The following is a 14,857-nucleotide window of genomic DNA, read 5'->3' as shown; positions in this document are numbered from 1 at the left end:
AATTAAATAAATTTAAAAAGAATAAAAAAAATGGAATGATAGTAACAAAATCAAAATCAGCATTTGTAAAATGAGGCACCTATAGAAGTGCCATGCAAAAAGGGAAGACTTTTAACAGAGTACTCTACCGTAACAAGTAGTTAGAAGGGAATTATGAAGGTGGAGGTAACCAAAAAGTATCATTGAGGAAATGATGGTCCTGTATCATTACAGGATCTAGAGTGAAGACCTCCCAGCAACATGACTGCACCTTAAGTGCAACTTAAGGACATGAATTTGGCAACAATTATTGATGCGTGGTCAGGTCAAGAGGAGACTGCTCATAATTGATAATGTTTTCTTGCATAATGAATGGTTCTGTTTTCATAGTGGAACTTGGTGAAAAAAACTCAGCATTGAAGATTATAAAAGATATGCCACTACAAAATTATATCACAGAAATTGCATGAAACTGCCATGAATGATGAAGTTTGCTGGGTCCCTACCCTAATGAGCATCAAGGGAGATAAGGATGCTGATAAAGCAGCCAAGGCTGGATGCCGATAAAGCAGCCAAAGCTGGATGGTGATAAAGCAGCCAAAGCTGGATGCCGATAAAGCAGCCAAAGCTGGATGCCGTTAAAGCAGTCAAAGCTGGATGCAGGTAAAGCAGCCAAAGCTGGATGCCGATAAAGCAGCCAAAGCTGGATGCCGTTAAAGCAGTCAAAGCTGGATGCAGGTAAAGCAGCCAAAGCTGGATACCGATAAAGCAGCCAAAGCTGGATGCTGATAAAGCAGCCAAAGCTGGATGCCGATAAAGCAGCCAAAGCTGGATGCCGATAAAGCAGCCAAAGCTGGATGCCGATAAAGCAGCCAAAGCTGGATGCCGATAAAGCAGCCAAAGCTGGATGCCGATAAAGCAGCCAAAGCTGGATGCTGATAAAGCAGCCAAAGCTGGATGCCGATAAAGCAGCCAAAGCTACAGCTACGGCCAGACTAAAAGGAGTTTAATATTTCCTTCTTTTTCTGATGTAAAATTTAAATTTGAGTAGTGGAGTTTAATAAAAAATATCTGTACTTGCTCTTACTTAAAAAATGAAAAGATTATCAAAATGTTGTTCACATACCTTCTGTTTATTGATTTGACATCAGATAAGTAGTTTGTTCTTGTCCATTGGGATTGCCCATTGCTGGTCCAAGTTTCTTAGTTTAATTTCAAAGAAAAATTATCAGTTTATTTAAATAGGTTCTTTTTTTACATCTCCCTATTTGCTATTACAGTATTATCATATGATCTCTCCATAATATTAACAGTTTCTGTAGTTAGAATAATTGAACAGAGGGACTTAACTATCATGACCTACAGTTGTAGATGAAGAAGATAGTTTGTATCCTTTATGGTGTAAAAAAATTCCAGTGTTTTCATATGGATAGTCACTATTTTGACACTTTTTTGATAGTTGATGGCTGATGTGGTACACACTGGTTGCTTGGATTATTGGTTTTTCAGACCATGACGAATTCTTAGAGATGCTTGTAATTACTTCCTTAATGACATTATCAATTTTTTATTTCTTAATCCTTTATCTTTTGAACTGTCCAACTTATTCAAGGTCAAAACACAGAGAATAAGAATCATATGAAGAATGGTGTAGTAAAACACACTTATGAAGTTACAATAATAAATGCCACAAAACGAAAATGTCATTTATTATTAAAGCAGAGGAGTGAAGAAAAGACAGTTTTGAAAGTGATTTCTTAAAATTACCCAGGTGTAGAACACCCACTTCATGTATTTGACATTAGAGTAACATTGAGTCAGTGTTGAAAATACTACACCAGATGGGGGTGGGGACAGGAGAAGAATGAAGCCCATAAAAGGGTGAATTAATGTGGTTAACTGTAGTGTTTCCTTTAGATTATTTTGGCTTTGGAATGAGCAGAAGTGATTATTTTTGTGCGTAAGGAAGGCATTCTTATCAGGGATGTTATTTGCATTTTATATGAAAGTAGCAATGTTTTACTTTCGTTATTTGGACCTAAAATCAATTCCCAGAATGACTTTCGGGATGATTTTAGATATGATGTGAAATCCATGTTGCATACACCAAAAGGACATAGTTCTAACATCGTATTAATCCTTAGGTGGAGCAGAATGCTTTTACCATAAGTTTGATGAAGTAGTGCATAAAATAAATACAGTAACCTAGTGTAGTAAATTATCTTTAAAATCCATGTGTGGTAATATTATTTTGAGTGGGCCCTGGGAAGTTCTTTAAGAAATTCCATGTTTTGGATATTTTAGGGCATTTAGCATGTATGAAAAATCAACAAAGGAAGTTTGTACTTAATGTTTGAAAGACATTGCATTAGCTTGTTTGCATATTATGTAGGCCATTTTCATAAGTAAATATTTATACTGTACAGCAATATTATAAGGTTATGTAACTTTAAACAGGTTATTTTGATTCTTATCTGATGTTATCAGACATGCTGTGTGAGAAGTGATTCATGGTCAGATAATGGTAGTAAGAGACACTTTTATCAGTCTGCAGTTTGTTGTCCCTCTGTGAAGATGCCTAGTAAAATCAATTTTTTTTTCTCCCTAAAGAGTTCTAGAAGAAAGAGACAGAGTAGATCCTCATCTCAGAGTTCATCAAGAGTGTCTTCAGGAGGAACCACACCAACAGAACATGGACCAAATGCCAAGACAAATTCATTTCAAGTGTCCAAAGATAACCAGCAAAGCCAAAGAACAGTGAGTGAAACTTTGGAAAACATTCCTTTAGACTGCAGAACAGATGTGACCCAGAATGGGGAAGTTTCCAAGTCAGGCTGTGATAATTTTGATAAAAATGTGAATAAATCCCAAAAGACTATAGAGGAAAATCTTAAATTTAAGGAAAAACTTTTGAAAGAGGTTCATAAAGAAACGGAAAAATATGGAAACCTCAAGGGTAAGACAGGAAGCTCCTCCAATCTGAATAAAAGTAATTTGGTAGAGAAGACCAACGAAGGCAACATTCACAAAGAAACTGATGGTGTTGTCAGACGTACTAATTTACCAAGTGCCAAGAATATTGACAAGAGAGTTTCATTTACTGAAACTACAGAAACTGGTCCTCCACAGAAGTCTATGCACAAGTGAGTACTATATTGATGACTTTATTTTTGTGCTTTAATTGATTGTTATCCAAACATTTGATCTATATTGCATTGAGAGAGTGCATATGAAGAGGTATAATTTAATTTGAATGAGTAGAAATCTTGATTTCTAATGCACTGTATTTCTACATTATTTCTGCCTAGTATAAATGTAAACGTAATATAATAATGTTAGCCATTAGTAGATTCCAGGTTGCCATTCAAAGATCAGTATGTTATCCTATAAAATCTGAATGGAATATATTGGAATAACAACTAAAGAACTGATTTTCCAGACTTGAACATATAAGCAAGATACTGGATATGACTTTAAAAACTGACATATTGTTAGTTTATCAAAATTTGAATGCTTCTATACAGTATATGTTAATATATATTTTTCCATAAGCTTATGGAACTGTCTGACTGCCGTTACTTTTTTCCATCTCAAAGATGACGTATATGGGTCCTCGGACACTTCTTTATTATCTGTGGTGGCTTCTCAACATATTGTGCAGCAACTGGAAGGCCTCTTGAAAAGTTGCATGATTTGGGTCAGTTAGGATACTGTAATGCCAATGTCCATACCATGTTGTTTACACTGTTTCTTGTCTGATTTCTGAAGTTACGCAACATAAGGTCTGAATAGCACTAGTCCCAAGCCTGGACAGATAGGGAGGGCTGGAGTCAGGAAGGGCATCTGTCCATAAAGAGTTTCCAAAACCAAATGTGAAATGAGCCATTCAAGATAGAAACAGCCAGAGGAGGCATATTAAAAATAACAACCCTGACTATGGATTAAGCTTAGAAGTAGTAGCCGATTCGGATAATAATAGCTGCCTACTTTCCTGTCTCTCCATTTCACTTAGGAAGAGACAGTGTGCCCCTAATTTATTTTTCCATGCAGTCAAAGTTCATATTTAGAATTTTTACACTGACACAGGACCCTATCATCCTTGGCGTCTTATGCAGAATTGCATATGTTGTTCAGTAGTTTATTTTTTCTTGACTGGTAAAACATTTGCAAGTGGTAACGAACAGTGTCAGTTGCTTTCCACAATAGAACCTCCCACTTAAGGAATAAGTATCCTATATAAAATAAAAATTTTTGTATTTATGGAAACGAATGAATTATATAATTTTAATTTTTCTAGCTTGTACAAACCAGAAGTCTTATATCATAAAACCAGCCCTGATTTGTCCCTGGTGCAAAAGGTAAATGTGATTTGTACCGAGTGGTTCATACCCGTTATCTCTCATGTACCTTCTGCAGTTTACTCCCTTGTTAACAATTTTCATCAAGTGATACAGCACCAGTAGAACTCCTATATAGAAGACTCTGGATTTGCTTATCTATGAAAAATACTAATTATGTTATGATCATATTTGTGGCTACTGCTTTTATTTAAGGAACAAAGTCAGGAAGAGTAGTGTATGTGTAGCAAAAAAAGATTTTTTATCTTTTTCATGTAAGTGGCTTGGAATGCTTTCATTGTTTATGGAAGTAATTTGAAGATTTTCTAAAATTAGAACATTTTTTTCTCCATGGACAGTCGTTTAAGTCTCTGTGGGGATCTGAGACAAGGAGCAGAAATCCGAGATTTGGGTGATTTAAGAGACCTTTTATCGAACCTAAAGAGTCAGGGACTGCTACCTTCTACTCTTGCTTTAGAAGAACTTTTCACCAGCCTTGACCAGGTGAGTTGAATTTTGCTTGTGCCCAACGTATGCAACATTGAATTGTTTGGGAATTTATCATTTTCATATTCAGTAAGTTGGAGTTGTGTACAGTTCCTCGTCTCATTAACTAAAATGTTTGAAGGATTGTCTGTGCAGTCTTGTCAAATTACTCTTTTCAACCAGGTACAGTTGCATAAAAAATTTTAGTCAGAACTTGGAGGAATAGATGAATTTCAGATTTTAATTTTGATTTGCTGTCTAATTATGAAAATTTTCTGATTATATACCATGTACAGTAATGGATAATGGTATTTCTGTGATTTTAGGCAAGTCCAGCACTGAGTGAAAGAGCACCACCAGAAGGCCAAGAAGATCCCCCTCTTCATCAATCCATTATCAGTTTAACTCCTAACAATAATAATGATGTGAACGATGACAACAAAAACAACAATGACAGTGACAGTGGTAGTACTACGTTAGTGAGTGACACATCAAATGCCACACATGACATTGATGATAAGCGAAGACTTGATATTATCGGGGGAGTGAGATGGGAAGAATTAACAAAGATTGGCTGTGAAATGATAGGAGATGGTGGCATTGATGAGGAAGAGCTTCAGCGTGAGGTGTCGACGACTGGGGCAAGGCCAAAGCAGAGGCTGGGCTGTGAATTTACTAAATCCGAACCTGTACTTCATAGAGTTGTAAATAATCATATTGCTGCTACAAGTAGATTTAGAGAAAGGCTACAAAAGAAAAAGACTATAAGCAATGCCGAGCGAAGACGGTTGTACAATGAGAGTTTTAGGGAAGAGAGAAAATTGCCAAGTCTTTACATACCAGTTGAAGTCGATGTTTCCAAGTATAAAGAAGAGGTAAGTTGCTTCTAATGTTTCTTGGGAGGAGGTCACGTAAAATGCACTATCAAATTTTGCCTTTGTTGATTTTAAAAATCTTCTTGTTCAGGAAAATTGTCTTAATTATGGGTGTCTAGTGTTTTAGAGCTTTTAGTATTTAAAATATTCAGATATGGTAGTTCATAGCAGTCTTTGGGTATGTATTTGAGGTATCTGTATTAAAAAAAAAATGAAGAGAAATTTAGAAATTTGTCGTGTGGTTGTGTCAAGTTTTAAAAGTAGACGATTTCTGCCTGGTGAGTTTATTTTATTTCTTGTTGATTTTTTCTTATATAACTTGTTAAGTTTGGTGAAAAGAATTTTTGGAATCGTTAAGTTTGGTGAAAAGAATCTTTGGAATTGTTAAGTTTGGTGAAAAGAATCTTTGGAATCGTTAAGTTTGGTGAAAAGAATCTTTGGAATTGTTAAGTTTGTGAAAAAGAATTTTTAGAATCGTTAAGTTTGGTGAAAAGAATCTTTGGAATCGTTAAGTTTGGTGAAAAGAATTTTTGGAATCGTTAAGTTTGGTAAAAAGAATTTTTGGAATTGTTAAGTTTGGTGAAAACAATTTTTGGAATCGTTAAGTTTGGTAAAAAAATTTTTGGAATCATTAAGTTTGGTGAAAACAATTTTTGGAATCGTTAAGTTTGGTGAAAACAAATTTTGGAATCGTTAAGTTTGGTGAAAACAGTTTTTGGAATCGGAGCAGTCAGCAGAGCTCTTCAAAGCCAAAAAGAATGAATACATTATATTTAACTGGTGATTAAATTGAAACTACTAGTGTACAATTTATACTGTGGGTTCATAATACAGTAAATTTGGGTAGAAATTCAACTATCAAATCTGTAGTACAAAAGCAGTTATAAAAAGTCTGATGATTCTGAAAGGATCTTTGAAAAGAAAATTAGGTATAGTGTACATATGAATCTGATATAAGTGGTGGTGATTTTTGCTGTTTTTCCACTGTTTTTTTGGATTCTTGTACATATATTGCAATTTTAAATATAATAATAGTTTTATTTCTACTCTTCATATTCTGACTTAGTATAGGTAAAATGCAATACACTAGTATTTGATTTATTAGAGAGGACTTGCAGCCAAATGTTTTATGATTATTTCATAAAAAAGAGGTGCTTGTTTTGCCATTTTCATTACATTTTAAATTCATGTTAACCATTTTGTGTTGAAGTCTTTGAAAAAATACTTATTCTTGGTTTATACGTGGTACGCAGTTCATAGAATTCAGTTAAAAAGTGAGCTATGTGATGTTTAGCTTATTAGATTACTTGGTTTTCACAGTTTTGTAAACATGAGATATCCATACTAATTGCATGTCTATTACCAGACTCTTTATTGATGGCTTTTTGTTGGAGTAAAAGAGGAGAATGAAGAGGTATAAGTTAAGAATGGCAGATTGGGAGTAGGGAGGCTTTTAAGACCTCCATTGTTATGGGGAACTCCTGTTTTACCAGCAAAAGGACTGAACTTTTCTCTGTGCGGTGTAAAGCAAACATATTCTAGGAGATTCTCATCCCACCATTTTTACTGCTTTAAATCATAGTTCCAAAGTGACAATTGAATCTAACTATAGATAATTGCTGTCCCAACTTACAACTAATCTCTATTTAAAAATATTTATAAAAACTTAAGATGGTTATCGTTTATAAGTAATATTTAGTATAAATTTCACATTTTAATAGATATGAACCTTTTAAAAACTTGAATAGTGCCCTCTTCCCAATCCATCCTGTCAGGGAAAGGATTAGGAGTATTAGGCAGGTAAGACGGAGAGTTCCTCTTCCTAGAAGAGTTCTTACTTTGCTGATCCCATCTAAAAATTCTGAACTCAATCTTTCCTATTAGACAAGCAAAAATGCATCAGTAAAATGTTAAAGTTCTGCAAATGTAAAATAAGAAAATCCTCACCTTTTCCATATTCACAAATTAAGAAATTGTTTGGCATTTCTGTTTGTTGTCTGGTTTTTATTTTATATTTTGTTCTTTTGCAGGAAGACAGACTAAATCTGGAAATCGTACAAGGTCAAAGTAACATAGTGATGTCCGGTCAGAATGTAGATTTTTCAACTCAGGAGGTTATAAAAAATCAGTTGTTTTCTAAAGATGATGAAAAGTTTTATAGGGTAAGTTTAGTTGTTTGATTATTTCTACAAGGGAGGTTGGCTTGATAATAGGAATACATGAATACCAATGAATGGCTCTTTGCAATATTGTTTGAAGATCGACTGTTCCAGAGAACATTTTATTTGATTTTGGTGTCAGTCGAGATGTAGGACCAGAATTTTGTTTTAATTTCATTGTTACTGATATATATTTAAAGATAATCAAAGCTAGTGAAAGACCATTTATTTGACATTTAGTATTTGAGTAATTTGGCAGAGACATGTAATTCCTGATTGCTTTTCTAGTTTGATGGTGTGTATGTGTGTGCACTTTAGTACATATTTGTATTTATGTTTCACAGCATGTGATAGTTTTCATAGTTTTCCAGACTAAGTGTTTGCCTTTAAAAGGGGAATAAGTTTTCAATGTAAATTTGAATAATTTTGCAAAGAGACATATTATTTCATTGAAATAAACAGTTAAAGCAAAAATTTGAATGATTCGATACTGCAGCTCAAGTAAGTTAACTCTTAATGATTAATTATAACATTTTAATGCATTGTCATGAAATTTGCTGCAAGTACTTTATCTATAAAGCCATGAGAGACAGTGATGTATATTTTAGTATATATAGTGACAAAATATGCCATCCACAGCTGTTCAGCGTGCGAGAAGGTCATAGTAGTGGTAGCAGTGTTGGGGTGCAAGTTGTTTTGTCTTCTCAAGCACTATATGTTGTAACTCCAATGCCAAAGTGGACAAAACCACGACATATTGTTCCCTACCATGATATTCATACTATTATAGTGAGTATCTCTTTCCAGTGATAATTTTGTAAGCTAAGGTTTTTATAGACACAGTGATTGTTGATTAAGTTAAAAGTTATAATTACTGTGGTAACGTATATATTATATATTCCCAGATGGTGATCAGTTTTTGTAGACTATATATATAACTTCTGAAATAATCTTATGAATTTGCCTCTATAGGATATAAGTTCAGTACATTAACAGATGCCTTTTGCGGATTAAGTTTAAGATTTTCAGATTGTGCTGAGCCTTACCTTATTTTTCTTGTTTCCCATTTAAAGTTAATTTTTTGTTTATCAGATAGCAAAATTCTGTCAGTGCCAAGCTAAATTATGAGAGGTATAAGAAACTTGGAAAGGTTCTGATTGGAATGCAATCTTGTCTATAATACTTATCTATATATTCATTCAATTTGATATAAGATGAACTACACAAGTCTAGTTTGACTTTTATTTAATTGGAGACAGCAAGTTGTGCATCTATATTAAGATATTTTGCAATATTTCAGGTTGGTTCAAATGACCAGTGGGTTTGCATACTCAATAAAAAGGCTTTGCTAGATGATTTAGCAACTACTGGTGCAAACAGTGGTGTTCAGCTTGAAATTGGTGACCCAGATATCACTCATTCTCTTATCAGCTGCCTGGAGGTTGCTATTAGAAGACATTTTTCAGCACTAAAACTGAGCAGGGATGAGAAGCCCATGAAACAGTCTCTCTCCTAGAGCTTCAAACTTGCCACAAACCTTAGAAGGGAAATTCTTTCCAGCATCAAAAAGAATGTGCTGATAATTTCTCAAACAGCCTCCTGGAAAAATCACAGGTTAATCTCTGGGCAGCAAAGAAAGATTCATTTGATGTAAGCATGGCATCATCTGACATTAGCCAGCAAGACTCTCCTGCTTTAACTCCTGGGTCGTTGAATTTAAGTCAGGATTCTCCTGATGTTAGTGAAGTGTCCCTTGCAAGTGAAACATCCAATGAGATGAGTGAGACATCAACAGATTCTAGTCAGAAATCTAGTGATATTAGCCAAGTAGACACGGATCACAGCCAGGCTTCAACTGACGTCAGTCAGGACTTGAGTGAAGCTAGCCAGGCATCATCAGTCAGTCACATTTCTGATGAAACCGCATCCTCTGGCACACTGTCCTCACCTGTGGAAGTGAATGGGAATCCTTCTCCTGACTTGAATCAGGATGGCAGCGAGACAGTTCCAGTTCAAGAGTCAGAGGATGTATGCCCAGTGAAACTTCACCTAGAAAAACAGTATGGAATGCAGAGATATGCTGGTGGATATTCTCGCTGGAATGGGACTGTACTTGACAGGAGTTTGCCAGCAGTCATAGTCCATCCAGCATGGGAATTGTCTGGCTTACGCAAATGGTTAAGGGCACAGCTGCGTCTTCAGGTAGGACTTCTTTCCTGGTATTCTGCATAGTACTTTGCATGGCTGCAAAATTCACGGTCATAAGTAAATGTTGGTTGTGTGAGTCTCAATATTTCTTATCAGGTATTTGGCTGTAGGTTGCATTACCAACTACAAGGAAGTAATTTTCAGTGTATGAGGTTCATAGAAGATTAAACAGTTGCAGAGACAGAATATCTGTGACAGCCCTTTCGCGGATCTGGAATGAAAAGAAATATGAATTAATTTAAAACAATGTTGGACGTACAAGTTCTTATGTGAGGTTGTTATTGAGCATTGTTATCCCCAGTGCATTTGTAGTCTGCTTTTTTAATATTATATAAATACAAAAAAAGGACAGCCAAGTTTCCATCACAATACATTTCCCCTTGTTTTGCATTGAAACTGTGCCTGATGCAGTTAAATTCTAGATACAAAAATGCATGTTTTAACTTACTCTAAAAATTTTATAAAAATTCTAAATGTAAATTACTTCTCCTCGCCAGTATATCTTATGTAATAATACACATTTTACCTTATTTGATGTTTATAAAATGGATTTTAGCAAAGAGTATTTTGGAGGAAACTTTTTATGAGCATCAAGCAGTAAATACTCAATGAGGAAAATGCCTGATTTTTTATATGATATTTTAGATACATTACATCCAGTTGTTTGTGAAATATTTCAAAAATTAATTTTTGATACCTGGTGCTTTTAACCTTTTCAATTGTCTTTGGGCTTGGGTCCTTGTGTTGATTGGTTACTGAATGAATTTGAGCTTTATATCCCACAGGTTGGTCATTTTGATAAGAATGAAATAAAAGGATTTTTATTCAGTGTTGCTTGAGTGTAGAGAAAGAGAAAGTGTGTATAGGAGACCCCTAAAGGGAATGGATGACAAGTAAAAGTTGGCAAGCAATGCAGATGGGGGCAAAAGGACACTACAGTATTGATTGTGCCACACAAGACAAACTGTAAGAAGCATTCTTGTATGGGGAATAATAATGATAACACATTAGTTAATAATAACAATAATATGCTGTCAAAGGTTAGTAAAAGAGAACACTAGGGTACAGTATGTGCATGGATGGCACTGTTGGCTTGTCTGTGTGAACTTAAGGGCTTGTCCATTTAGCTTGAGAGGAAGGGAAATTATCCAGGCCCTTTTGAGTATTGGAGGTGAACAGCTGGTGACAGTTGGATTTTACTGTTCAGTATTGCTAGATCTCTTATTCATGACAAAGCTACCCTTTTGTTTGAAGCTTTGGTTACAGTATTTTTTATTTTAGAATGAATAGCAGTTTTGTAAGAAATATGTTGCTTGGTTGATTTTAGAACTTTTTTAGTGTTGCTGCCAAAACTTTATCTGTACCAAAATTTTGGTATGAAGCAGCTGTGAAATTACAGAGCACTTTATATTTAATACTGGTTCTAGTTATCATTTAGATGGTTGCAGCCAACATCTTTAGCTCTTCTCAGCTAGATTGTATTTTAGTTTATTGATAGACTTTTTATGTAGTAATTTTAAAGAAGTTTAATATCTGTTGTTCGCTTCTTCAAGACATTCATACAGTAGTTCTACATTTTATGTCTAAATTTTTAGAGGGTATATTTCACTAAAATGTAATTTTATTTGACTTTTTTATTTTGATTTTATTTTTCTCCTGTTTTGCTTAGATATAAAATAATCAAGGTAGTTTTGTTAGTATTCTACAAAGTATGCTCATATTTTTGTAATGTCATTTAGATACATAAATAAAGATCTGATTTTTCTTTAGTTTTGTTTTGCAAGTTTTCCTTTGTAGTTAATTTGGAGAAATATTGTACATATTTTGTTAGAAAAGTAGATTTTAGTCATAGATGATACAGTATTTAAATGTTGTTAGTAATGCACTGCATTTAGTTGAAGGGAAAAGGACTCTAATTATGGCTTTATTCCATCAGAATAGATAACCTTGTGATACTGAGTAATTCTAGTCTCACCACTGAATCAGAAATATGAATAAGGTGGCTCATAGTATGGTAGAGTATAGTATCTTTACAGTATGTATCTTGGTGTAGTCATTGCTTCCAGGTTTGCCTGCAGTTACTCTTTCCACTAAAATGTCTTATTTTCAACTCTGCTGCTACTTATGTTAAGCTTTGAGTGTTGTCTCAGATGGGGAAATATGAAAATAGTTTTTTTCTAGTCAGCCTTAGATATTGTTTTGAGTGTGCAAGAGTCATGTTAACTGCATTAGTCCAGTGCCGAGTTGAATCTTTGCCATGCAATTTAGTGTGATGTTATGAATATACTGTAAGTATTAGGCTGCCTAATTCGTACATTTGTACAATAAATTGGGTCAAGCAAAGTTGTAAAATTTTAAAAATATGGGCATAAAAGCTTATTTTTTCTATGTGCTGTATACAGTAAATGCATCAACTTGGTCCTAAGTCCAGTTTTGCGTGTTTTTTATAGCTTTGTGTGCTTTAATCTTTACTTCTTGTTTTGCCCTTGGTATGCTTTGGAAAATTATCGCTTTTATTCATTTTACTCCTTCGCTTGTGACCGTACATTTATATTAACTAGTTTTTGCTTACTTAATCATTCATTCTCTTCTTTTTCTTCTCATCTTTTGTTTATATAATTTTACAATTTGCCTTTGCATCAGTATTTGTACATTATTCAAACTTATGGTTTGTGAAATTAAAAATTTTGACTTTTGAAAGAACTGGGCACTTAGGAACTGAAGTTTCTTATCTAAATATAAACACGTACCATATATATAAAAAGTGATCATTTGACACAAGACAGTAAGTGAGCTCTTGATGCTTTCAGGTGCTAGAAGTTTCTGCTTCTCTAACCCTGGGTGCTTTGTGTTGGTTGAATTTCCCCTGTGAATGTTCTTCATTAATTTTATTTTATATTTTAGGTGGATTGATTTTTGATATTTGTATTGTGTTCGTTTATGAGTACTAATATTTTATATAATGTTGCCCGAGACTTTATTACTGAATATGCTTTCATATTTGTGTATGTATTTGAAATGCTGAAGTATGATGTTCTGGACAACTTAGCCACTCAGGGTTAAGACAGCCCAACTTAGTACTGGTACCAAACCAAGATATACTGTATAGGGAGGGCTGTGGTCAGGAAGGGTATTTGTACCTAAAACATATGTTAAAACCAGTTATGAAATGAGCCATTCTTTGGTAGAAAAAACTGGAAAAGGCTCATTCCAAACAGCGATCCCAACTAGGGATTCAGCTAAGTAAGAGATGATCAGGTCATGGAAATTGTTTTTGCCTCTGATTATGTCTTTGTTTGAGTTCTTTTGTTATACAAACAGGTTACTCCATCCTTTGTTATTCTGGATTTGGTTTACTGTTGTAGGTGAGTTTTACAAGAACACAGTTCTTTTGTTCCCTTAACTAACTTTCTTACAGACTTAGGTGTTAAAAGCTTCTTTGTTTTAACTGGAGGTGTTTGTCAGCCTATTTCTTGTAGCTGCGGGAGCTTGCCATCATTTGAGTAATTCTTTCTGGTCTAGATGTGTGGGTACAAGCATGTAGCTTCTTATGTTTTACACATGAAAGTTTTACTTAGGGTAATTTAGGCAGTTGCATATTTTATCTGTTTACTTGTCCTCTGTTCTTCCTTCTCTTATGCAACCTATAAATGGAAAGGCATCTTTTCAGTGGTTTTTTAGCTTTAGCTAGAGGAGGTTTTCCATCATCAGTTTCTCAAGATCAACCTACTGTTGCATGGCATGCCTGAAAGTTTCAGGATTAGATGGTTATTGGGTATTGATGCCTTTAAAACAATAATAAATTCTTTTCTTGAAGAATAAATCTGTAAGGTGTATAGTCAATTGTTTTGGTGAGGACTGTTTGCATACACTCTCTGGTTAAGCAGAGTAAAACTCATAGTAGTTTTAGAGGGTCCAACCTTGAAAATTGCATGAAAGTAACTGTGGTATTGCAGTGTTATGTTTAACATCCAAATTGTCAGATTTTTGTTGAATTCGTGCGCTGTTCATTAGATTTTTTCAAGCAGCGAGAATCAGTATTGGATCAGTTTCCATCCCCCTAAAGTAATAGTCATAGACATAAAACCATTACTTTTTACATTGAATATCATTTCTCATCCTGCATAAGAGTTAAAAGAAGCCTGATGAAGGTTAACCACCACTTGAGTTTTAGCAGTTACACATGTATGAACAATTAAAATTTTTTAACATATGTTGAACTTGCAAGCAGGTGTTGAGGAAAACATTATGTGAAGTATGTGAAACAGTGGTTTGTACAGCTGTTTTACAAAATATTTGTCGAATGATAAATTCGTATAGTTAGGCACCTTGAGAACATTGCAGGTACAGTATATGCATATTAAATTAGCTCTGCTACATTTTACTATATTTCACTCATCTATTATACCAGGAGGATCCTGAAGTAGTTGGTTGTTGGCTGGCTGATTGGGAAGATGGTAGCAGCTTAGGAGGTGGTGAAGCATCTGGACCTTTAGGCCCAGCAAATGAAGGACCTTTGATGTTCAAGCCTCCTGGATTATTGTCATCTTGGAAGCCTGCTTATTTCATCTTAAAGTAAGTTGGATTTTTAATTCCTGGAATGCACTTTTCAGAGTACATGAGTAGCTGTATTTTTTTCCTTTTTAATTTTTTTTTTTTTTTAATAAACCATTTACATGTTACTTACGTCATTAAATTCTCTTATACATAGAGGTTTGTAGAGTCTGCACTTCTCAGCGCACAGGTCCATTTTATGCACTAAGAATGAGTACCATGATTAAATGTACCACGATTAAATGCTAATGTTACCTGT

The 14,857-nt window shown here is 34.5% G+C and overlaps 1 protein-coding gene across 1 annotated transcript in view; it reads left to right on the top strand.

Annotated features, from left to right (window-relative positions):
• Positions 1-14,857, top strand: part of prd1 (pruning defect 1) — a 71,773-nt gene that overhangs the window by 42,801 nt on the left and 14,115 nt on the right. Inside the window, 8 exon segments of the mRNA XM_067100575.1 lie at positions 2,590-3,122; positions 4,676-4,820; positions 5,129-5,677; positions 7,708-7,839; positions 8,476-8,625; positions 9,137-9,389; positions 9,392-10,038; positions 14,456-14,619. Coding sequence (XP_066956676.1) covers positions 2,590-3,122; positions 4,676-4,820; positions 5,129-5,677; positions 7,708-7,839; positions 8,476-8,625; positions 9,137-9,389; positions 9,392-10,038; positions 14,456-14,619 — 2,573 coding nt within the window.

The sequence above is a fragment of the Macrobrachium rosenbergii genome, chromosome 56 (assembly GCF_040412425.1).
Source record: "Macrobrachium rosenbergii isolate ZJJX-2024 chromosome 56, ASM4041242v1, whole genome shotgun sequence".
In the NCBI taxonomy this organism is placed as follows: domain Eukaryota; kingdom Metazoa; phylum Arthropoda; class Malacostraca; order Decapoda; family Palaemonidae; genus Macrobrachium; species Macrobrachium rosenbergii.
Note: the sequence above shows the minus strand (reverse complement) of the source record. Positions and strands in the feature narration are given on the sequence as shown.